Consider the following 23,762-nt stretch of genomic DNA (forward strand, 5'->3'; position numbering starts at 1 on the left):
AAGATATTGCCTCTTGGATCCTGCTTCTTGTTTTAATAAAATTCTTAACACAAGCTCAGTTTTGCCGATACATCCATTACAACACAAATATTTCTTTACCTTTATTTTTTTTTTTTTACAATCCAAGAATGCATGCGTGTATATAATTAGAAGAAAACTCCACCCTTTAATATATTAACAGCGTGAAACACTTCCCCTTTCGGTGGTGTATTTTTCTTACTATGCACAACTGGTCAAGCATAAAGTAGATGAAGCAAGGTTAATGTCTAAAATATCATATGTAAAAATGTGGTTTTTTTTAATTAGACACAAAGAATTTGAGAACTTCTTCTTTCTAGCGTCTTCATCATGCACTGCTTTTAACAAAGATAAATCTATTATAAAAACAAAACAATGCCAACATCTACAAACCACCCATACCCTGAATAGAGCAAAATCCAAAGTAGACATGCAGTGGATTATGCATGTCTTTATACGCAGTGGGTTAAGTAAAGGGTGCGGCTGCAATCATCAACACAACTCTATTGTTCACACTCTCATGAGTTACTGTATATTTATGTGCTTAAATTTGATTGAAAGCAACAAGTTGAGGCCTTTCTTCTGGGTCTGGTCCAAAGTCAATCTGGCAAATTCAGGATATCTGACTGAAATAGTAGTAGACAGGTTTAGTGAAAGAGGCTACACCCAAAAAGTAAAGTATATTTGATACTGTGTTACACATTAAAGCATCATAAACTGAGGATATCTAACAGTGCAACACAACCAGAGACAGAATTCTTCTAAATCAGCTCCCAAACTGCTGTGTTTCTGGCCACCTGACATCTATGAACTCAGCTCCATGCTTGATCTGTGTTGCCCTGACTGACCTTTACACTCCCACTGCTTACCACATGCCTAGCTACCTAACATCACAGCGCAGCCTTTGAGGTCAGCCGGCGAAGCGTGCTATTGCATGTTAATTGCAACATGTGTGGTGAGCCGAGCTAAAGCTGCTTGGGTTTATGTTAGATTTTACAGCTTGTGAACAACAGTTTCCTTCTTTCTTTTCCTTTCCCTTCGCTGTTCCCCAACGCCTCCCGTTTCTTTCTCTCAGATGAGGAATGTTGTCATAACAGAACAGATTCATCTGTTAACGCCCAAGCTGGAACTATGGGACGGTGACATCAGTGACGTCAGGCAATGCTTCACATATGTGCATCTTTAGGGGTAGAAAATAAAAGTCTTTTCAGCCTTAAAGCTAGCCTAAGTAGCTTTTGCTTAAGACAAGCCACTGTGGCCACAAGTTACAATGACAATATGTAATGGTGATTGCATAAAATCTTAAGTTTGCAAACATTATCCACAATAAGCTAATGACCCTGAGTATAGAAGTGAACATGGGCTATTATTGCTTGAGAATTCAACATTTATTTGTAAGAGGAAGAATGTGTTTGAAAAGTTACATAGTCTCGCTTTAAATAAATACTTTTTTCACAAATATTTTTCAGTCACATTCATATATTCCATCAACGTCAACTGAGCTCCCCCTGCAGCAGAAACTATATTAACTCCTATTTAAAATGCCAGAGTGATTTGTTGTTTCTGTGAAGAAGAAAAAAAAGCGAAACAACTGGCTTAACTCCCGAAGGACTGCGCCATCCCAGAAACAGCACCAAATGTCATGAGAAAGAGGAAAACGACAACAACTAAAAATGGAACAAAAGAGTCCTTGGTGGCGGTGCCGACGACAATCTCAGGGTTAAAGATTCCTCAGTAGGAGAGAAGAACAAACTCCTAAAAGCTGAATTAGCATTCCTGTCAATCACGGCCTTGGCTAGAGCCGCGTACACAACCAAAGCCCTGATTTCATATCCCTTTCCTTACCTAGGCCCCAAACTCTATCAGCATACTGCCACAGAAATATGGGGAGGGGTGGATGGGGTGGGGTGGGGGGGGGGGGGTAGGGACAGAAAAAAAGGAGAGTAAAAAAAAAACAGCAAGTGAAATAGAGAGTGACGATAAAGAGTGGGAAATGAAAAATGGGAAAGGAAAGGGCGTGCACGATAATGGAAAAAAGAGTAATCTGCTGATTTTATCATAGACGGCACCTTTTCCTGCACAGAATGATGTGCAGCTGCAGTTATAAACTTCAGGTATGGGTGTCTGTCAGAATATAGTATGCAACAGATGCCCTTTTCTTTGGTGGCCAAATACAATATGTAAGGAAAGCACACTTTTGACTGAAAGCTAATATGGACCCCACACATTTAGTTTTAAATGTGACACCTATGATGCAGCTAAAAAAAAGTCCTGTTAGACATGTGCAGTCCTCTTTTTTCTTCGCATGCTGCATAGTACAGTAAAGCAGGCTCCTGCATTCACTAAGTAACTCTCAGCTCGGACCGCACAGACACACAAAGCATCGCCATCAGTGAGCCTATTAGGGAGAAATATGTCCAAATATTTTCTTTACAGCGAAATATCTCAGAGATGTCAGTGAAAACAATTTGGGAAAAGCCCATGAGAAAAGACTTCTTCACCCCTCCTCAAGAGGAGAGGGACGGAGGGAAGGGAGGGAGGAGAGCAGAGAGGGAGACAGAAAAGAAAAGCTGCTGTGAACAGAGGGGAGGGGAGAGAAGGAAGGGATGGAGAGGGTGGGGGCTCTGCTTATGCTGTCAGAAATGCTGACCCATTCCCACGCTGGCCTCCCTGGACTATTTCCCTTCCTACTGTCGGCCCAAAGAACCACAACGTACCTCGTCTGTCTCTCTTCCCCACCCTGCGCTCTGCTGGGTCTAATCCAAGAATACCCAATGCTAGCTGTGATAGAATTCCTCTAGACCACATTTATTCTTATTCAGAGATGAATGAGACAGAGTAGCGTGCTTATAAAACATTAATTAAGTGTACACTTGTACTTGTGGTGAGTGAAAGTAAGACTGGGCTATTTAGCTTAACTCCTATCCAAGCTGATGGTGGTGAGTTAGAAGCTGACATACGTGGCTCAGTCTCTCCCTCCTTATCTCCCTTTATCTGTGTTTCCCTCTCCTTTCCTGTCAGAACCAAAGGTTTACGATCCAGGACCGGGCCATGTTTGGAGTGGTCCATTCACCCGGGGCAGGGATTGTTTGGCATGGGTCATTCATGGAGGATGGGTGTTTATTTCCTCTGCCCTTCCTGGTCTCTCAGTGGGGAGGGGCCAGCACACATGTCAAGAGTGAAGTGGAGGAAGAGGAGTATGGTGGAGAGAGAGAGGGAGAGAGAGGAGTGGAGCGGGACAAGGCAGAGGAGAAGGACGTGGATTTGAAAATGTAAGTGGAAGAACAAGATCAAAAGAGAGAAGCAAGGGGAAGAAGAGACAGAAGATGTGAAAGTAAGAGGAGGAGGAGGTTTTGGATTAAAGAGGGAAGGAAGAGAGTGAGAATAAAGAGAAGAATAAATAGAACAAAGGGCTGAAAAAGAGAAGAGAGAGGAAGAAGATGAGGAGAAGGATGGGGCCGGAGGAGAAAGTGGGAGAGCAGAAAGATAGGAAGAAGGCGAGGAAAGACAGTGACACCCAGGGGAGACGACAAAGAATGAGGAAAGAGGAGGAGATGGAGTATGACAAGAAAGAAAAGGAGGAGGAGACAGAGGGAAATGGCAAAAATAAACACTTCCCAAAAAGGACACCAAAGAAAAAATTTCAAGTCTTTTCCAGCATCAACACTGTACATTCAGCAAAGCCTTAAATAACTTACATTCGACATAGTTTGACATTTAAGGAAATGTGCTTTTATGCTTTCTTGCCAGGAGTTAGAGGAGAACATCGATACCACTCTCATGTCTGTACAATAAATATGTTACAGCCAAGAGACGTTATCTTAGCTTAGTATACAGACTGAAAGCACAACAAGTTTTGGTTGTACTGTGCGGGACTATTTTTCTTGGCCCGGTGCAGTGACTCAAATTTTCCTCTTATCTAAATCTCTAAAAAATGAACTATTCCTTTAACAGTTTAACATAAAGCAGTGATGACTCACCACTGTGGTCGTGCAAGACCATCTATCTATGTGCAATGTGTAAATATTCTGTTATGGGTATGCCTGAGGCAATGAACTGCTCCAGCTGCATTTAGCAGGCAGTAACAACAGCTATTTTGTGAAGTATGCGTCTTATCACTGCTACGAGAGCAGACTATTTTTAGCTGAAGCAGATTTGTTCACTGAATTGACTGGGAAAATTCCACATCCATGTGCTCTTTTCGGAAAAGATAGGTAGGGGGGAAAGCAGTCGAGACATTCCTGTGTGACTAAGTTTCATTGAACAGAAACATACTATAGCATTGACGCGCAGCATGGATAGGAGAACTGCAGTGCATGAGAGAATGTGAGGAAACCTCAGCAGAGCAGAAAAATATGTGTGTGGCTTAACTGAACAGAACTAGAAGTGAATTGAAGCCCATTGCACATCGCTATGTCAACAATCATTTTCTTACGACTATAACTGAGGCTGATGTGAGACAGAACAGGGAAGGCTTGGCTGTCCTCCCTCCACACACACAAGCTTGTACACATACACTCAGCTGCAGTTCAGAAAAGTGAATGGAGCTTATCAAACATTCATCACCTGATGCTGATCCAATGCACACATAAGATAACAGCCGCATGGTTAAGTGGCTGCATGCACTCATCCTAACCCCTCGTATGCACACATGCACACACTAACAAGCACGTGCATAGCGGACGCACGCCCCAGCATGAACACAGTTGCACAGACTGTGGGATCATACACACACACACACACAGTCTGTCACACACAGACAAACTCACTGTCCCAGCATGTAGGAAACAGCTCATGGAGACCTGGCCAGTAAACACTTATAATAACCAGGAATTTGGCATTCCTACAGCCGTTATTATATTGTCCCACACTCTCCCTGCACTCTCTGTCTTCTCACAGCGTGCTCAGTGATGGTTGAATGGAAGCAGGCCAATGAGACAACATATGGCTTTGACTAGTTTAACTAAGAGGGGCATGTAAATATTGATTGTTTCAATATATTGGCAGAAATGGAAACAATGTAGAGATGTAATCTCTTATCAATAACAGGAGCGGCGTGTCGCCTGCCAGCTGAATTATTGCTGCCCGGACCAAATAAACAGTCATGAACAAACTCCCACCGAGCTGAAAATGTAAATGTCGAAGGCGCTTACAACTCTTACTCTTTTTCGCTCTTGGCCCATTTCTCTCTCACTCAGTCAGCCCTCATCTCCTCCCTCTGTCGTCCCTTCTTAGTCTACATTTTCTGCCAAATTCCATCTTCTCCGTGTAACATAAACACTCCAAAACTGCACAAATAATTCTAGCAGCAGGGGGTTTATGGGAGTTTTAAGCTATGAAACATAACAATGGCGTTAACCTTCACTTCAATCAGCTATTTAGAGTGCATCTAGGGAAATGAGGCATAAAAGTCTAAAGAGGTAAAAAAAAAACTGAAAAGATATCAAGAAGTAGAACACTGCCTAACTGTTAAACAACATCAGAATACACAGGAGCGATGCCCTAAAATGACACTAAAAATCTTTTTCAGCATACAAAGACTGTAAGCAGCAATGCTATGTGAACGAGTAAGTTCATTTCATTCCGACCACACTTCGAGAGATAAAGAAATATGCATGACATATCAGCCGATATTACTTTGTTAGTATAAAAAGGATTTAGCTTATTACCAATACATGAAATTACTACGTGTAACGTGAAACTCACGGATACTTATCACACGATTTCCCCTCAGCTTACCTCCGCTCTCATCAGCCACGTTTCTAGCCGGAGCAGGCATTATTTTCCAGCAAAACAGCTCTGATAAACCCACTCCATGCTACCTGCCCAGCACCAAGTGATAGACAGACACAATTAGCAACTAGCTGGTGAACAACAGAATAGCATTTAGTGGCTAAAGAGCCAGATATTTCCTTCATGCGTTGGTGGAGACCAAAACAGAGCTAAAAAGAGAGAGAATAGTTAACTTCAAATGAATAATAATGTTGCTCTATATCTAAATAACATGTAGTTTGCTAACATGTTGTCAAGGTTGTCCATGTTTAGCTTGTTCCACTGCCCCCAAAGTAAATTACCGAAAAGTAATGTAACTTTAAAGAATTGTGACCAAGATATGTACAAATATGTATTGGTTGTTAAATGTTGTGGTTGGTTATGTAATACTGTTAAACTACCACAATCACTCAGCATTTCTGTGTTGCACTTTCTTGTTACTTATTTGCTGACACATACATGCTGACACCATATATCTCTGATAAGCTATTGAGCAATATTACTGGCCATGTAGAGCTATCAGTCAGACTTTACTACCTCACTACCATATTATTCACTACAAAACAAACAACTTAAATTCAAAATAAACTTTGTGCCATCCATATGACACACACAAGCTGGCAGGCACTTTATTTTCAATGTCTAGATGGATGACTTAACCCTGAATTTTATTACCTAGTATATGTCCTTCACTGTTGTGGATGATGTGCACAGTTTTGCAGACTGCATTTTCCTTTATACAAGAAATGCTATTTTAACTTGAGCAAAGAGGCTTGCTCATCGCTTAAGGTAAATGCTACTCACATATACTTTGTGTCATAAAAAATAATTATCAGAGAGAAACATCTATGTATTCGGCAGTGGTCAGACCTGTGTCAGCTTGTTTTTCTTCAGTGATGGAGTAACTGGCTCTAATAAAACTCTTCTCACAGATACATCAAACAGGCGAGTGACCTTGGCCAGTATCTGCATCCAGATCAACCCTCATCCTTAATTGGAAGGGCTACAGCACAGATTAAGAGACTTTTGTGAAAAGGGCCCATAAAATGTCTCCTTGGCACACTATGTTCTAAGTTCTCACAATAAAAAACCCTTTTTACTATTCTTGATTACTGCACTTGGCGTGTTACCACTCAATCAATTTGTTGAAATGAACTTTAGTTTAATCAATTTCTTCCACTGAATCAAAGAGAGTTCACAAGGCCATGGTATCTGGGAGAGAAAATTGAAAAGAGGGAGGGCGGGCACGATTGAACATTCCCACTTAAAGGTCATCACATTGCTTATCCGATTTCTTATCAACCCTTTTTTTGTTCTAGCCTGAGTCGGGGGGGGCAGACCTAGAGGAGGGTCTAAGCTATTAAAGCTGGCTTCCAGTTCCAACTTGGCATGGACGTCAGAGGAGGTTGTGCATTGAAAACCAGAGCTTCATTACACAACAAAGGCAGCTCCCTCAGCTTCACACAGCCTAAAGCTGATGATACACAGGGCAACTTTTTGAGCAGTGTTGGTGGGCAATCTTGCTAGTGGCAAGTCCGACTATGTTTTGAACGGAGAGCACTGGTGTGGGGCGGATGGCGGAGTGGTGGCGTAAGGGGATTACTGAAATCTTTATTACCGTTATGTTGCCGTCATTACCATTGACGGCAACATTGCCCTGCACGATTGCTCTAAAAGTTGCTCTGTGTATCATAAGCTTAAGGAGTAAGATCTTTCGTGAAGGCAACGTTGCCCCCTCAGGACTGCAGGTGTTGTGTGGCTGCAACTACAAATGAAGCCACTGTGGCGGAGTGACTTTTTAAACACTTCCTGCTTTGCAAGAGAATTAGTTGAAAAATTCTGGAGTACTAATCTGCCGACACAAATGAAAAACAACCAAATGGGTCTAACCGTTCGGCCTCCAGGCGCATCTCCTCCCGCTTTTGCCTCCTCAGCTCCCGGCGCCGCTCAAAGTCCATTTCCTCCATGATTGTGCCCTGAGGGATGACATCATCAAACACAAACATGTTAATTTACTCAATTTCAGGAAGGAAGCAAGGAAAGAAAGACAAGAACATTCATGTAAGTGTCCTGAGAGGGCAGAAATTCTGGTTGAGTCAAATGGAGTCAAAACATTCGATATCCTGCAATGAAAATTCTGTATTTAAAGTTAGAACCCTTAAGATTTTCATGAAATGATACTGAATTCAAGAGTTACCTCACCAATGTCAACCTCACTGTTTACTGATTAGTTTCCCACAGCCGTATCACAGCTGTATCATGTTGCAGCTAATGCAAATGGAACATCCTGATTCTGCTGCTTCACATTAAAAGCATTTATGTGGCGTAACACGGAGTGGATTTTAATTGCAGCCACAGGAAACACAGTGCATTCCTTACCGCGGTTTGCACTACCAGTGATTGCTCATCAAAACTGCATCCACAAAACAATATAGGCATGTTTTCATCAGCATTTCATCATTTTGAATTTTTGCAAAGAATAAGAATAATTGACTAGCTGCTCAATTAGTGTTTGCTGTTATATTGAACTGCTATTAAACTTGTGACAACCACCTCTAAGCATGGTGTTTGCTAAATCAACCAGGACTGAAATTTGTACAGTCTATCCATCCACACAGTGGGTAGTCACAGTTTTTGTATGGTAGCCTCAGCCTGAGGTGACAACAGCTTGGCTGAGATCTCTGCCCACAAACTTAGGTAGAAAAACAGAGGAATGAGGCAGAAAATGAAAGAAGAGCAGAGACAGAAAGAGGAAGGAGAAGCCAGCACAGGATGTCAACTCAATCAGTTAAGAGCATATCTCACTAAAAACTTCCCGCAAGGGTATGTGACTGGCTGTGCAGTGAGGACTGAGACCACCCAGGAGCTGCTGAGCCTCCCATCATACGTCTACGATCCCTGCTTAAACCACCGGCAACAACTACTATACTCCGGAGCAGAGTAAACAGATGCTAGCTGAGCAGTTGAGGGAAAAAGACAATGGAGCATGACATAATAAAAAGACATCACTGAATAAAGTCATATTCAAATACTTCATCAGTAGGAAAGCAACAGTAGCTGAAAAAATGATGCTTCAAAGTTCAGTAGGACAAAAGGAAGAACTATGTCTGTCATACCTTGAATTAGCCTTCAAACAATGTATTTCCCTTCACACCATACCAGCTTTTCACAATGCCTTCTCCAAGCAGAGACACAATGCAACAACTTCTGGTAATGGTCTCCCACAGACCGGCCTCAGCTGACAGAAAAAACAAATGCCTGTTCCCTTCCCTCCCTGCTAGTTGTCCCGCCCTCCATCCCTCAGTGACCTCCTTCCTTCATTCCCTCAGCCTTACCCCCTCCCTCCCTTCTCCATCCTCCATCCTGTCTCTCCTACTCTCCCTATCTCTAGTGCTAACTTTTCCTGTGTTGTTTACCTACATGTCAGAGCTCTGTTCCAGGAAGTGACTCGGCACTTGAGCCCAGCTTCCTCTGCGTTATAAGCATGCTTTCTGCCTGCCTTTTATTTCATCTTACAGTCCCATACAAGAGGGGTCAAAGAGGGCCTCTTTTCTACATGGACATCTGTATATGAGTATATAGGTGCAGCATTTGTGCGCATGGATTCACACTCAAGCATGCAAACAAGCACTTGCAGATGTACACAAGAAACAAGAAAAACACACAGACGGGAGAGAAATGCTAAAAGAAACCATAATTCCAAGAGATCCTCTAACCTTTACTGCCCCTCTGCACTCTGCATCTTCTCACCCAGTCCCCCCCCCCCGTGAGCCTGTACAGTAAACACAGCCTTGTCTCCCCACTATTACACTGTAAAAGCCTCAGTGGCTTGGAGGAGGGAGCAATATTTTAAATACCACAAGAATTCTTTGTTAAGATGCATGCTTAGTGTCATTTGTGAAATGGGAGGGGGGGCATTCATACAACCGTAATTAAGACAAAATGAGAGCAAAAACTAAAGCAGACAAGGCCTCCAAACATTACCAGTCTAATCACATACTTCCTAGAACCAGCGACGCCAAGGGAGACAAAGTTATTAGTAACGCAAGCACGTTAGAATATACAGTTGTCGCAAATAATGCATGATTTATGCAGCACAGAGGACTGCATTTTCCTTTTGCCATAGATTATTTAAAAACCTGTCATTTAAATTAAATTAAAGTAGCTTTGTCAACAAAATTATCATATACAAGAATAATACACCTTAGATAATTCTGTTTTTCAGGCTGATATCTGATGTATGAATAGGGCAGTTCAATGAATGCAAGACTGAACGCAGAAACAGCCACATTGTCTTGTCTCCACATGGGAGAACACCAGGCGTAGGACAGAAGAGGAAGCCTGCGGTTTGCAGAAAAAGCCCTCAGTACGACATAGAAATGTAACTGTTGTGTATATCACTGAAGGGACCACCCACACTTTGCAAAAGCTAACAGAGGCAGAATGAGAGAAAGACAGCATTCCATAAAGTTGAGCAACCTGGAGTCACAAGTTTGTGACATTTTCAAATGTTTTACATGTTCAGACCATCTTAACCTGTCCACTGTCAAGCCTCGTCTTCCACCTTTCCATTTATTCCACTGTTTTATCTCTGAAACCTGTATCCATCCATCCCCCCCTCCCATCTCATTCTGTCGCTCTCATATCTCTCCTCCTCCCCCTCTTTCCCTATCCCTGTCTGGCCCAAACTTCTACAATGGCTATAATGACACATTTACCAGTCAAATTACTACCTGTCGAGACTGCCAGACCCTGGCACAGAACCCAGTGTCTAAGTGCCAGCCTCTTAAAAAGCTTTAAAAGCCAAGTTGATATTATCCTGACAGCCACTGGGATTACACCACCTTACAATGCCTCTATCTTCTCACGAAGTCCTGAGTTAAAAGCATCAAAACAATGGGCCCCAATTGGCCAAATGAGACACAAAGTAGATCAAGCAGCAGTGTGGGAGAAAGGCTGAAGAATAAGTATGGGCCAATACCACATCTATTTTTGGATTTAGTGAAATGTTCCTAACGCTGGCTTAGCATTCTGTGAGACAAGAAGACTGCAGCTTTTTGGTCGGATTTGTTACTCTAAATACTATCCCCTCGCAACTTTTAGACAAACACATTAATCTCCACATTATGGCTATGGAGCTATGCGAGGAATGCTCCTATTTACTCTCTGATTTTAGCAGAGAGGACTTGATAGAGCCTGCAAATTACTCATTCACATGCCTGTATAAAAAAACCCCTCCTCCTTTGGATCTTTTTTTCCCAGTGTTTTGGTCGGTGAATAAAGGGAGTAAATGTGAAGATAAACAAGTATAAACTAGCTTAGCGCAAGTTATATGCTTGCCAGCTGTGAAGGCTGCAAATAAAGGAACAATGGTGACTTGTTACAGCTGGTGGTTACAAGGCTGAAACAGTCACACACAGCTTCAGCTTTAAAAAAAATAATAAAAAATTTATGACAGTAAAAAAAACTAAATCCAGTCTTCATGCTGACACAAGCTGCTACAGTCTTTAATCAAACATGAACAAAAATCTAACATTAATCCTTTATTAAAAACTTAAAACATGGTTCCATGACCGCCTTTCGCCCGATGTTAGCTGGGATAGGCTCCAGTCCTACGCGACCCTGTACGCAGGATAAGCGGTAGATGATGGATGGATGGATGTTACATGAGTAAGTAAATTACCTTCAGTTGTTGACATGCTACCGTGATAGCAGCTCCAAGTAGTTAGCCGCTGCAGTGCTTTAAGTTAAATGCTAAGGTCATTGTGATAACACGCCAACAATGGTTGTTCAGTCTTGGCCTTGGGTAGTCCTAATGACTATAACGACTGTCGTTACAACAGCCAGGAACACGAACCAGCGGTATCGACGATCCTGGCAAATGACCACACTGAGGTTAAATAGCTTAGTTTCCCCACCAGTCAGTCAGAACTGAAGAAGTCCTTTGGATTTGGGAGGAAACGTCTTCTAGTATCTTCAACCAAGTCCAGTTGCCCTTGACTTTAACCTTCTTTGGATGCCCGCAATGACAATGCTAAATTGCTAATGTTTAGCAGCTGTATTTTTCCATGTTAACCATCTTATTTAAGCGTGACAGCATGCTAACATTTGTACTTAGCTCTAAAAAATAAGTCCAGCTCAGTTACCAGTTTTACAGATATTTGGTTATAAACAAAAATATGGGAAATTGATATACTGGTATATACCATTTGTTTTCATTTAAATTAAAAGTCGAAGAGTATGACCATCTAACAGTGCCAGCACAAACAGTCTGCAGTTATCGGATCTGTCCAGACACCCTAAAAAAAGGAATGGTGCATTATTACTAGGCTTTAAGTTGAAAGAGTAAGGACATAAAAGCAAACACTTTCACGCTACACATACTACTGCTTTCCTCTTGGGAGGAGAGGAGAAGAGAGAGGAGGGGAGTTACAGGTCTGGCAGATACAGAGTCACAGCTGTGCAGGTGTCCAGGTGAAGAGAGGTATTCCAATAATCTGGAATGTGAAAGCAACACTGGCACACAGTCTGACCTTTCACGTCTTTGCATCAGTGGAAGAAAGTATTTTGTCCACCTGCTACAGTATGTTGGAGAACTCAGGAACTACTTATTCTCTTTTCCCAGCCACATGCCATATGGGTTTTCAGAAGCAATAGGGTATACCTTGGAGACTAGGTGACAGAAGAGTCTGTTTCAAGTCCTATAGTGAAACATGCTCCGAAAGTTTTAAAATGATGACATGATGACTAATAATGGGTACTGTATATATCATGGGATTTTGTGGAAAATATTTCCCTTAAACTGTGAAAACAAGGTTTTCACAAGCAGCAGGATTTCAGTATTTTGACACCAACTGTCTTCACCTATCAATATTTAGTCAGCCAGACTAAAAATGTAGGGCTTCCAGTCTAAGTTGGATCTCCACATTCTGACAAACTTGAGGCTTTTATTGTGACAGCTGGATTGCCTCTCTTCAAATACTGTCATCGGTCTGCCAGACTAGTTTGACACATGCGAATCACCTCTCTTTCACCATAGAAATTACCTCCTCTCTGTCTCTGCCAATAGTCATCTTAGCTTAAAAAGTACTCTCTGGAGTTTACTTGTAAACAAAGTTATGTTTACATTGAGTGTTTCTTGCATTCTTTGTCTCCTTGAAACCTAAAGAATGTGTTGAATGCATTTCCTGCCTCATATTTGCAAAGCTTATTTTTTGCATTGTTAGCATCCATGTTTTCTAGCTAGCAGTCTTCTTCCCCAGCTTTTGCTCACTGCTCCATTTCCTGGTGTTACTACCTTTTTATATACAGTCTATGGTTACCACCACCAACTATCAATGAATAAAACTGTGGGCAGCAACATGTTTTGTTTCACCCACATCCTTTTGTGTGTACATCATAAATGTAGTAAAACAAATAAAAGAGCTAACAGTCAGTCTTGCTGCCAATTAGCCCCAGTGGTTAACCATGGTAATGCTACAAAAAAAACAACGTGCAGTCCAAGAAGCATTTTCCCCACACACCACCATTATGAGAGACACACGTGTAAAACTGTTGGCAGGACACTGCAACTAAAGCAGATGATACACGGAGCAACTTTTAGAGCAATGTTGCTGGGCAATGTTGCCGTCAATGCTAATGAGTAAAGCGTAATCCCACCCGCTGACCTGCCACGCTGCCCCGCTCCCCGCTACTATCCATTCAAAACATAGTTGGACTTCTAAAACTGTATAAAAAATTCTACTTTTATGTGTAGTATGTCCTTTCAATGTAAAGTCTATGGGACTGGGGGCCAGGGCCAGGTGGAGAGATGCTAATGCTAATTGTGCAGTGGCAACATCAGCAACTTTCATTGGAATTAAATTATCAAAACGTTGCTCCACAGCACCACTAGTGGTGAAAAATGTGTCCTGTTGCACATTTTCTTCCCACTGAGAGGTATAGTATTGCACTAAAGCACTTCATTAAAGAATCCATATTGGGAGTCTTTAGGAGATAACCGCTAAATGTGACATGCTGTAAATTGTCCATTTATGCAAGTGGTGACATGAGCTGAACATATACTTACTTGTAGAGAAGAGAAAACGAGAGACAGAGGTCTCTTGGTTCAGTCTAAGCTAAGAAACTGGTAAGTGTTTTGGCAGGGAAAGAATGATCATTTTATGTTTATTTTATCACACAGATAAAGCTTCAGCAGTAAAACAGGGTGGAATGCAGAAATAAAGAGAGAGATACTGAATGCCTGTAGGTAGTGCACACTAACAGCTGTTTTGGCTGAGGCTCTAGGGACAGTTTGAGTTGGGCAAACTTAACGTTTTCTGCAGGGGTAAGGAGTCTCCTGAGAGTAGTCTGACAGGGCGGTTAAAATATGTTCAGCCTGTGTGTGAGGGTGTGTGCACCACGATAAACAGTATTTAACAAACAAGAATATTTATGTAAATGTGTATGTGGAAAGTACAGACGATGTACATGTGAATGATCAAATGCTTTTTTGTGTGCACTTTAAATGAGTGCAATGCAACCAGTCCAATACTGCAAATACGCGAAGCCACTGCAAATAAAGTATATGTGTGAGTGTTTATGATACAGTAAATGTGTGTCCATGTGTGATATCCATCACCACCTACAGTGCTGTGTTTGGAAAGCTGGCATTGTGGTTGTGGTTCCCTGTGCTATGTGTCTCCTCTCACACATCCAGCCCTCGGCAGCATTAACACGTTTACAGTCCCAGGATGCAGAGCGGCTGCGGATGAGCATTCATAAATTCACTAGAGATTTTTGGTGCACCAAGGCCAAGAATTTCTCTCTCTTTCCATCTCCGCTCGTCCCTCTCTCAGCTTCATTTGTCATCTAGAGTCTGTTTCTCTGCCTGGCTTTTAGAGCCTAACCGATACATTTGTGGACTGGTATTATTGACCGATTCTGTATATCAGTATATAATAGGGCTGTCACTTTTATTTGAATTCAAATTAGGATTCGAATTACTATTTGAACTTGGGAAATAAATAAAAATTCAATCTGGAATGATCTTTTCAATTACAATGCATAAGTGCCACAGTCTATTCCCTGTAATCCACCAATGGGCCTGTCCATCCAACCCACTGCAGTAAACTTGACTTTTGTTACTCTTTGGGCTAAGGCAAGTGACACCACAGATAGAAAAATCATTGATAAAGATAAGACTTTGCAAAAAGGCAGCTTCCTTATGGTACCATTAGCGTGTCACATTAGTGTGCCTTAGCTTGTGTGGAGGCTCTGTGAATGAACGAAAACATGTACATTTTAAAGTGCAGTTAGGTAAATGATTTGTGGTTTTTATTTAAATTCATTTGAACAAATGACTATGTGTTAGTACTAATTTGGCAATTTAATTAATATAACAACAATTATTTTTTTTCTTCCCAAAAATGTTTTATATGTTGTTTATATTATTTGATACTATACTATTCATATTCAGTTTACTGTTTCAAATGTACTGTACTGTTAAATTAGCTGTTAGTTTTATGTTTGCTTTTCTATGTGTTAATGTGACAAACATTTTTTTTTTTTAAATGTCTAATATTAATATTAATACCAACCTAAAAAGTCCAGTATCGGTCGCCTGTACTGTCTTTGTCCATGCAGTTTTCTTTTCTTTTACCTCACCCTTTTCTCACTGTTTAAATCTCCTCTTGGACCACAACGCAGCATAGCCAACAGCTGCAGACTATGTGTTCAGCTACAGTATCAGGAAACTTGGGGTTGGTTGGCTGCAAATTAAGTTTAGTACTTGGTTTAATATTATAGGATTTTTCCAGCCCAGCTTCTTTCTGTTTTCTGTGTTTGTCTGTGTCTGCATTTGCATGCCACAGTGTCTATCATATACTATATAGTTCATATCAACCACAAAAGCTTCTGTTGTCAAAACCGAGGTCGTCAGCTGTGACTATATACTGTAGGCTACATATGAGGTGGCCAACTGCATCAGACCTCAGCTCAATCTCAATTCCATCTGCTTTCCACTCACACTCTTTCTCCTCCAAAACAAACTTTTGCAAGTGTGGCTTCGGCTCGAATGAGGAAAATTTTCAATGAGCATGAGCAGACGGTATTCATGGGCAAACCTGAGAAGCTAATGTCACTGCGGCAAGTGAAATGCGGCGAAATAACGTGCTGATGGTTTTGAGGGTTAGGGCAAGAAACAAGCTAGAGTCCCTGAATGCTTTAGATGCATTGTCAGTACTGACTTCAGATCCCTGAAACCGCCCTACAATCTCCTCTGTGCTGACTTTAGCTTCAGATTGAAGACCAACCAGCGAGGGGGAAAATTTCCCATTGGTGTAGGGAAAAGACCTGAAGGTTAAAGACGTTAAGTTTCCATTTGGTGAAGAAAAAGAGACTCCTGCATTCCCAGACAATGGTTCACATTCCATAACACCTCTCTGTGCCCTGTGAATCATACACACTGAGACAGACTGGCTGAGGTTATCTGTTCACACACACACACATCCACATCCAAGAAAATCTCAATGGAATACTTTGGATGCAGGGTGCTAGCAGGTTACACTAAGCACTGCTAGAATTAACCAACCACTGAATTTATCACACTCAGTGACCCAAAACATGAAGTATTCAAGAGTAAGCAACAATCAAAGTAGAAGTAAAAACATCCTCACTTGTTAGTTAATATTTTTGTTTAACACTCAAAAATGTATATAATCTGCTTTAAATCAGCCCCACAGTTGTCAACATAATTATTTTGATTCAAATGTTGCAAAACTCTGATGTACGGTGACATCGCCGCAGATCTTAGTTTTGTCGTTTTAGGCCATTATTGTTATTGGAATAACTTTGCACTGGTGTAGCAATTGTGTGTTTTATTAGTATATTGTGAATTAAACTTTCTATCTGTAAGTTGAGTAAAGTTGTATTGTTTATTCTTTCAAAAGGCACTAGGGCTGTATTCGAAACCACCTGCTATACTAGCAGCACATACTCACTTGGCCTAAAAAGTATGGGGTATGCAGTATGCAAACAAAAGCTAAATCTGCAGTATGCCAAAATTATCCACAAATAGCCAGGCTTAGCTGGTTTCCGGGTTTGTAAAGTGTAATAGGAGGACTATAAAGCAGCAGCCAATCTACAATGAGTAGGGTTGACCTCAAATAGTCAAAGATTTGATGCTTCGTTGGGCGGAGCCTGATTCGACTGTCAATCTCATAGTCGAATCTTCGCAGTGGCATTATGAAAGTAGGATGATACCATTTTGGCTATATAGGGGAGCGCAACGACTTATTTTACATAGAACTACTGGTTTTCTCCTAATAAGTTAACATGTAGTCACAAATTTCAACATATAATGCTGTAAATAAAAATATGAAAAGAAAGAAACTTTCAATAAATCTTTTTAAAGAGCGTGAATAAATCCAAAATTTTAACCCTAACCCTTAAGGTAGGGGGCGTCGGTGCGCTTAAGTGTGTGTGTGTGTGGCAAACGAGGAAGAGAGACCATCAGCTGTGTCAGTGTTGAGTCGCATTGTCGGCAATTTGCGGGACGTTCGGATCATTATATATATATTAAGGCTGGGCACGTTAACGCGTTAATTAACGCCGACAATTTTTTTTATCGAACGTTAATGCAGTTTTTTTTTTTTTATACTTTGAAAGTCCATTGCTCACTGGCTCTGAATACACATAGGCCTACAGTCAAACCATGGGTCACAGGAGAGGTGCGCTACACAGCCGTAGCCTTTTTAACTTAAAATTATACATAGGCTAACTTTACCTGATAGGTCTGCATTTATTTTTGCGGGGATGCTCTGCCATGTGAATTCCCTCCTGTTGATGTCCTGATAAATATTTAGATTCTGGAAACAGTGAGAATCAGTCTCTCTTCCAATGATTTGTGCTGCGCGTCGCGCACAAAAAGTTCAAGACAATCTAACTTCGGCAGCAGGCGGGTGTGCGTGTGAGGCGAGCACGACCGCGACAGTTTCACGGGAACGCACCCACTTGTCACTACACCTTGAGCTTGCCCACTTCACTTGCTACTGAACATAGAATGTTTCTGCTGCTCCCTGATAAAAGAAAAATGTTTCTGCTGATACCTGCTCAGAAAAAATCCCAAGAAAAGACTCTGATGGTGGGTAACAAGCTAGATAAAAGGTAATTCCCTGGCAGTGGCAAATAGCTTTGGTTTCAATATTTGATTTGATTACATTAATGTTTAAGTTGAGATTTAGGCTACAAGAAATATTTTATTGCTTCTGTGTAAAGGGAATACTGCTGGTAAAAAGCATCTTATTTGTTTCAAGTGTTTTGTGTATATAGCAGTACATTTAAATCAAAAGTGTGCAATACACTACGTTAGAATTTATTATTCAATTTTGCGTGTAACAATGCAATTAATCGTGATTAATCGCAAGAAAATCATGCGATTAATCGTGATCGTGAAATTTTTAATCGGGTCCTCTACCAGAGGCCTGGGAGTTTGAGGGTTCTGCGCAGTATCTTAGCTGTTCCTAGGACTGCACTCTTCTCGACAGAGAACTGATGTTTTACCTGGAATCTGCTGTAGCCACTCTCCCAGTTTGGGGGTCACAGCCCCCAGTGCTCCAATTACCACTGGCACCACTTTTGCTCTTACTTTCCACATCTTTTCTAGCTCCTCTTTCAGCCCTTGGTATTTCTCAAGCTTCTCGTGTTCCTTCTTCTTGATGTTGCTGTCGCTTGGGATTGCCACATCTATCACTGCAGCCTTCTTCTGCTGTTTGTCGATCAACACGATGTCTGGTTGGTTAGCTATTACCAGTTTGTCAGTCTGGATCTTGAAGTCCCACAGGATCTTAGCTCGGTCATTCTCAACTACCTTAGGAGGTGTCTTCCAGCCCATACTCATGGCAGATGTTCCTGTACACTATGCCAGCTACCTGGTTATGGCGTTCCATGTACGCACTTCCTGCCTGCATCTTACACCCTGCTGTTATGTACTGTACTGTCTCAGGGTGCTGGATTTGGGGTGAAACCATGCATTGTGAGGAGCTTTCTTGTCTTGATGTTAGTAGCCTCTATCGCCTCCTTTGGCCAGTTTATTATACCAGCGGGGTATCTGATGACTGGCAGGGCGTATGTGTTGATGGCTCGGATCTTGTTTTTCCCATTCAGCTGACTTTTCAGGACCTGCCTTACTCCTTGTAGGTATTGTAGGCTGTGGCGGACTTCCTTGCTGCCTCCTCATGGTTTCCGTTAGCCTGCGGTACCCCAAGGTATTTGTAGCTGTCCTGAACATCTGCAATGTGGCCTTCTGGTAGTTCAATCCCCTCGGTTCTGATCATCTTCCTTCTTTTTGATACCAGGCAACCACACTTATCTAGTCCGAATGACATTCCAATGTCATTGCTGTAGATCCTGGTAGTGTGGATCAGTGAGTCGATGTCTCGCTCATTTCTGGCATACAGCTTGATGTCATCCATGTAGAGGAGGTGACTGATGGTTGTTCCACTTTGGAACCGGTAGGTTCCAAGACTTGTTTTCCACAGCCCCATTGAGTTCTTGATGAAGGCTATTAGTGTTCTGTTGATCTTGTACATTTCTAAGCATTCCAGTATCCATGTATGTGGCATTGAGTCGTAGGCTTTCTTGTAGTCAATCCAGGCGGTGCACAGATTGGTCTGCCTGGTCTTGCCGTCTCAAGTGACTGCTCTATCAACCAGTAGTTGGTGCTTGGCTCCCCTGGTATTACTACCCATTCCCTTCTGGGCCCTGTCCATGTATTGAGCCATGTGCCTACTCATCTTAGCTGCTATGATGCCTGACAGGAGCTTCCACCATGTTGTGCAGAGGCAGGTTATTGGCCGGGAGTTGGATGGGATTGTTCCTTTCTGGGAATCCTTCATGATCAGGACTGTCTGTCCTTCGGTGGGTCCCAGTTGGTTAATTTGTGCTGCCAGGCATTCAGTTGGTTTCTTCAGCCAGTAGGTGTAGATCATGTCAGGGCCTGGTGCTGTCCAGCTCTTCATACCTGCCACTCTTTCTTGGATGTCTGCCGTTGTAATGGTTACTGGATCTTGTTCAGGGAGATTGCTGTGATCTGTTCTTAGATCCACTTGCCACTGAGCATTGGTGTTGTAGGATGCCTCTTTCTCCCATATGTTCTTCCAGTACTGTTCAGTCTCAGCCCTGGGTGGATTTGATCTTGTGTTATTACCCTGCCACTGAGAGTACACTTTGGATGGTTTGGTGGAGAACATCCGGTTTATCCTCCTGGCTTCTGCTTCTCCCTTGTATCTCTTTAGGCGGGTAGCCAGAGCGGTAAGTCTTTGTTTGGCAGTTTCCAGAGCTTGTTGTATTTCTTAGGTAGCCCCTTCTTTGCACAATCTGTGTGGGGATGATGATGACATCTCCCCGCTGACTTGTCGACCTGCCTTGAATGTCTTGTTCCAGTAGCCCATTTGTCATCAGATTGCAATGTATATCGTTTTTAAACTGTTACTTGGAATAGACCCCCAAAGAACCGTGATGTGGATGCCGTGCGGCCGAGAACAGCAGAGAGAAAATTATCAACAATAAGCCTCAGTTTAGCTTGAGAACGCTTTGCATTATGGGACACAGTTCATGTGGTAGACTGGTCCGATGCATGCTGGAGATTTCTTTTCCAATCATTACAACATCCGGGTTATTTTTGGCATACTGCAGATCTTGCTTTTGTTTGCATACTGCACACTACATGCCGGGATGATTGAAAAAAGGTAACGTTACAGAAATAATATTTTGTTGTCTCCATGATCCCAAGTAATTATTATCACTTATTACTTATTAATAAAAACGCAGAAACTACAAAACGTAAGACCCTAAAAACTGGAATTATCCTTTAAAGTACCGTGTATCTCAGCTATAACCCTCATGGTCTTAATTTCTCAAACAGCATGTCATAAAATGCGTATGATAATCGTAGTATCTGTTTATAATCTTTCAAACTGACAAATCCCCTTTGGAAAGGAAGCTGTAGGTTGATACTTTCTAAACTCTTGTGTTGCCCTGATGAAAACAAATTACTGTCTATGTTACATTCTTGAATCCTGTGTTTTATTTTCCACTGTCAGCGAGATAACCTCGCTAAACTTTGAGCACACTGTCATCTGTTGTATATTTAGACTATGACTCACTGTTCTTTTAATATTTTCTCCTCTCCTGGTCCTACACAAGGATGGGAGTTATGCACTGCCCATCATACGTTGGGCCGCATTAGGTATTATGGCCCTTCACTTCTGTGGAGAGAAAGCTGAAAACACCTGCGCTTCACCAGCCAGCATTCCCCTTCAGGCTGAGGGTGTGTTTATGTGTGCGTAATCCTCTTGCTTGAAGCTAAGTCACACTTAAATTGCAATAAAAACATTACCCCAACGTGCCCTATCCATCATCTGGATCTCACAGTTTTTCGACAGCAGGTTTTAGCACACAGATGCTCCATTTCAACTACAAATATACTATCTTTATTCTCATTTTTGAGGAGATCAAAGTAAATCCAGCTTCAGCTGGTTTTAACATTGTACTTGAAGCTCTTCAAAGTTAACCACTGAAATGAGATGATAAATTCTTCGTCAGCTGCTGATCCATTTACCAAATTAAATAACTGCCCGAGTAGGAGTTGGCTGAAAAAGAAGAATTATAAAACACTGTCTTACTTTAAATGTTGGTTTTAAGAGAGGCATTTGCATTGGAAGTTGGATTCTTTCTGCCCAAATCATAAATAATACTGTCACAAGGCAACTTCTTTGTGCAATAGTAGCAAAAGCCAACACAATTCCTCTCCAGTCTTTTACTTTTAAAAGTCTTTTGTCCCTTCTAAAAGTGCACTTTCAGATGCTACACCCACAATCAGGCAGAATTGGAGAAAAAGCATTCCAAAAAGTACAAATCCCACACAAAATAGGGATGTTTGTACGGCATCAAAAGGCTACTGCTTATTGGCGGGGCTCCATATGACCAAATATGGAAGGAAAAAATGCTGCCTTTTCCCGTAACCAAACTGGGAAAAAGAAAAAAAAAAGGGGGAAGGTTTACTTGCATGCTGTGTGCACAGCAAGATAGAGCTCTCACACTCACTACACAGTGGCCACAGAGTTGGCTCCCTCTCAAAACAGCATGACTGATGGTGATGTTGGACCTGCCGTGACATCTCAGCGAACACACACACAAACACGCACACCTGCACGAGTCCGGAGTCATGAAAGAGAGGCACACCGATCCTTTCACTGCGCTGACAATTCATTTTAAACGCACACAAAAGCTTTCTTCACTTTCACATATGAGCTCTATGCCGGAGTCTCAGCAGTACACTTCGAATTGGAGCCCCCTGGAAGGGAACATTCCTCATGGTGAAAAAGCAGCCGTCTCAAACGCCACCGTCCTCTGCTTAAGTTAGAAACGGTTTGTTTGTCTACCTCACTAAATGGAGAGGCTCTGACGTTCTCCTGCCGTTGCCGCGCTGCAAAAATGTCTATGTGGGTATGTCATTTCACAAGAAACTTATCAAATTATCTGGGACACTTTTTTGGAGTGTGCGTGAACAGCCAGCAATGAAGGAAAACTGCTGGGAGAACAAAAGTCTGAACTCAGCACAGAACAAAGCAATAAATAAAGGACCTTGTGCTTCTGTTTTTACAAAACTGTCCAGTTTAACAAGTAGCCGAACTTTTATAATCCCTCTTAAAGAAATAGTTTGACATTTTAGGAAATATGCTTATTCCATTTCTTGGCAATGGTTGGATTAAAAGATACCGTTCTCCTTCCTGTATGCAGAATACAAAGCTACATCTAGCAGGCGGTTAGCTGAACTAGCATAAATATCCTATACATGTCTGTTTGCCTACTCTGTACAAAAACCCAAGTGTAAAAATTACGTTGAAGTTGTGGTTTTATGAAGGCAAGCACCCACACATACATAAATTACACAGAGTAAAATACATTTAAGCTACATAAGTTATGCTTGCTGATGGACAGCAGACTATAAAAATACAATATTTTTTTATGTTTAGTGATGATAATGCAATGATATACATATTGGGCTACCCGTAAACAATCTTAAAGGAAGAGTTAGAAATTTTGATAAATTCACTACCACCCTCATATCTTTATGCTAAATATGAAGCTAAAGCCAGCAGGCTATTAGCTTAGCTTAAATATTGGAAAAATGGTTGAATAGTGGAAACTGGGGGGAACAGCTAGCCTGACTCTGTACAAAGGTAAAAATATTTTAACTGAATTTGTTTGCTTAGTTCGTACAGAAAACAAAATTAAAATGAAATTGTTTGGTACAAGAGTTCCACTTGCATCATAATACATAATCAATTGAGTAGAATTTAACAAACTATTGGAATATAAATATTAAAATGCCCGAAAAGAACAGGGGAGAACAAAGTGATAAATGCCATTATAGCTCTTTCTTCTCCTGCTTGCAGGATCCAGGCTGGTTTAGCTTCCAGTGCTGCAGCCCTCTTACGTAAGCACTTCCTTGAAAAAAAAAAAAAAACAGATCTGCAAATATGCAGAATGTCAAATAATCTCAATAAATAAGCACCCCTGCACTTGACATGCGATATTAACAGTCTGTTGTGTAATTCCACAAGGAACATTACAGTCAAGACATCATCTTTGACTGCGATGTCAGAACATACTGTATACTCAATAAAGGGCCAAGACTGTATCAAAACTACACTATGATACTCAAACAAACCAGGACTAGAGCATGAATAAATGTAATTTTCCCACATAATTTCCCTGTCGTAACAAACCGTTATGATGAGTTATGATGAATATACAAGGACAACATCATCAACTCTCTCAGTACCTTAGGGCGCACTGTGACTTTTAAGTCTGTTAAATAGGATCGTAAATAAATAATGACAGACAGATGCTGGATGAAGCCAAAGACAAAAGAGGTAATAGTAATCCCAATGCACTGAAGAAAAAAAAACTTGAAAATTTAATGGTCT

The 23,762-nt window shown here is 41.4% G+C and overlaps 1 protein-coding gene across 8 annotated transcripts in view; it reads right to left on the reverse strand.

Annotated features, from left to right (window-relative positions):
- The window catches only part of cald1a (caldesmon 1a), a 60,846-nt gene that overhangs the window by 22,611 nt on the left and 14,473 nt on the right, over positions 1 to 23,762 (reverse strand). For 7 of the 8 annotated variants that reach the window (XR_005447375.1, XM_038738475.1, XM_038738474.1 and 4 more), the window contains exon 2: positions 7,681 to 7,766. Coding sequence is in view for 7 of the 8 variants with exons in the window: in XM_038738475.1 (XP_038594403.1) it covers positions 7,681 to 7,757 (77 nt within the window). In the remaining variant the exon portion in view is untranslated. Of the gene's footprint in view, positions 1 to 7,680; positions 7,767 to 8,906; positions 9,063 to 23,762 lie in introns of those variants that run through there. The other variant, XM_038738471.1, reaches the window with a different exon arrangement.

Source organism: Micropterus salmoides, unplaced genomic scaffold, assembly GCF_014851395.1.
Source record: "Micropterus salmoides isolate LMB-PRFRI ecotype aquatic unplaced genomic scaffold, ASM1485139v1 Ms_hic_scaffold_23, whole genome shotgun sequence".
Taxonomy (NCBI): domain Eukaryota; kingdom Metazoa; phylum Chordata; class Actinopteri; order Centrarchiformes; family Centrarchidae; genus Micropterus; species Micropterus salmoides.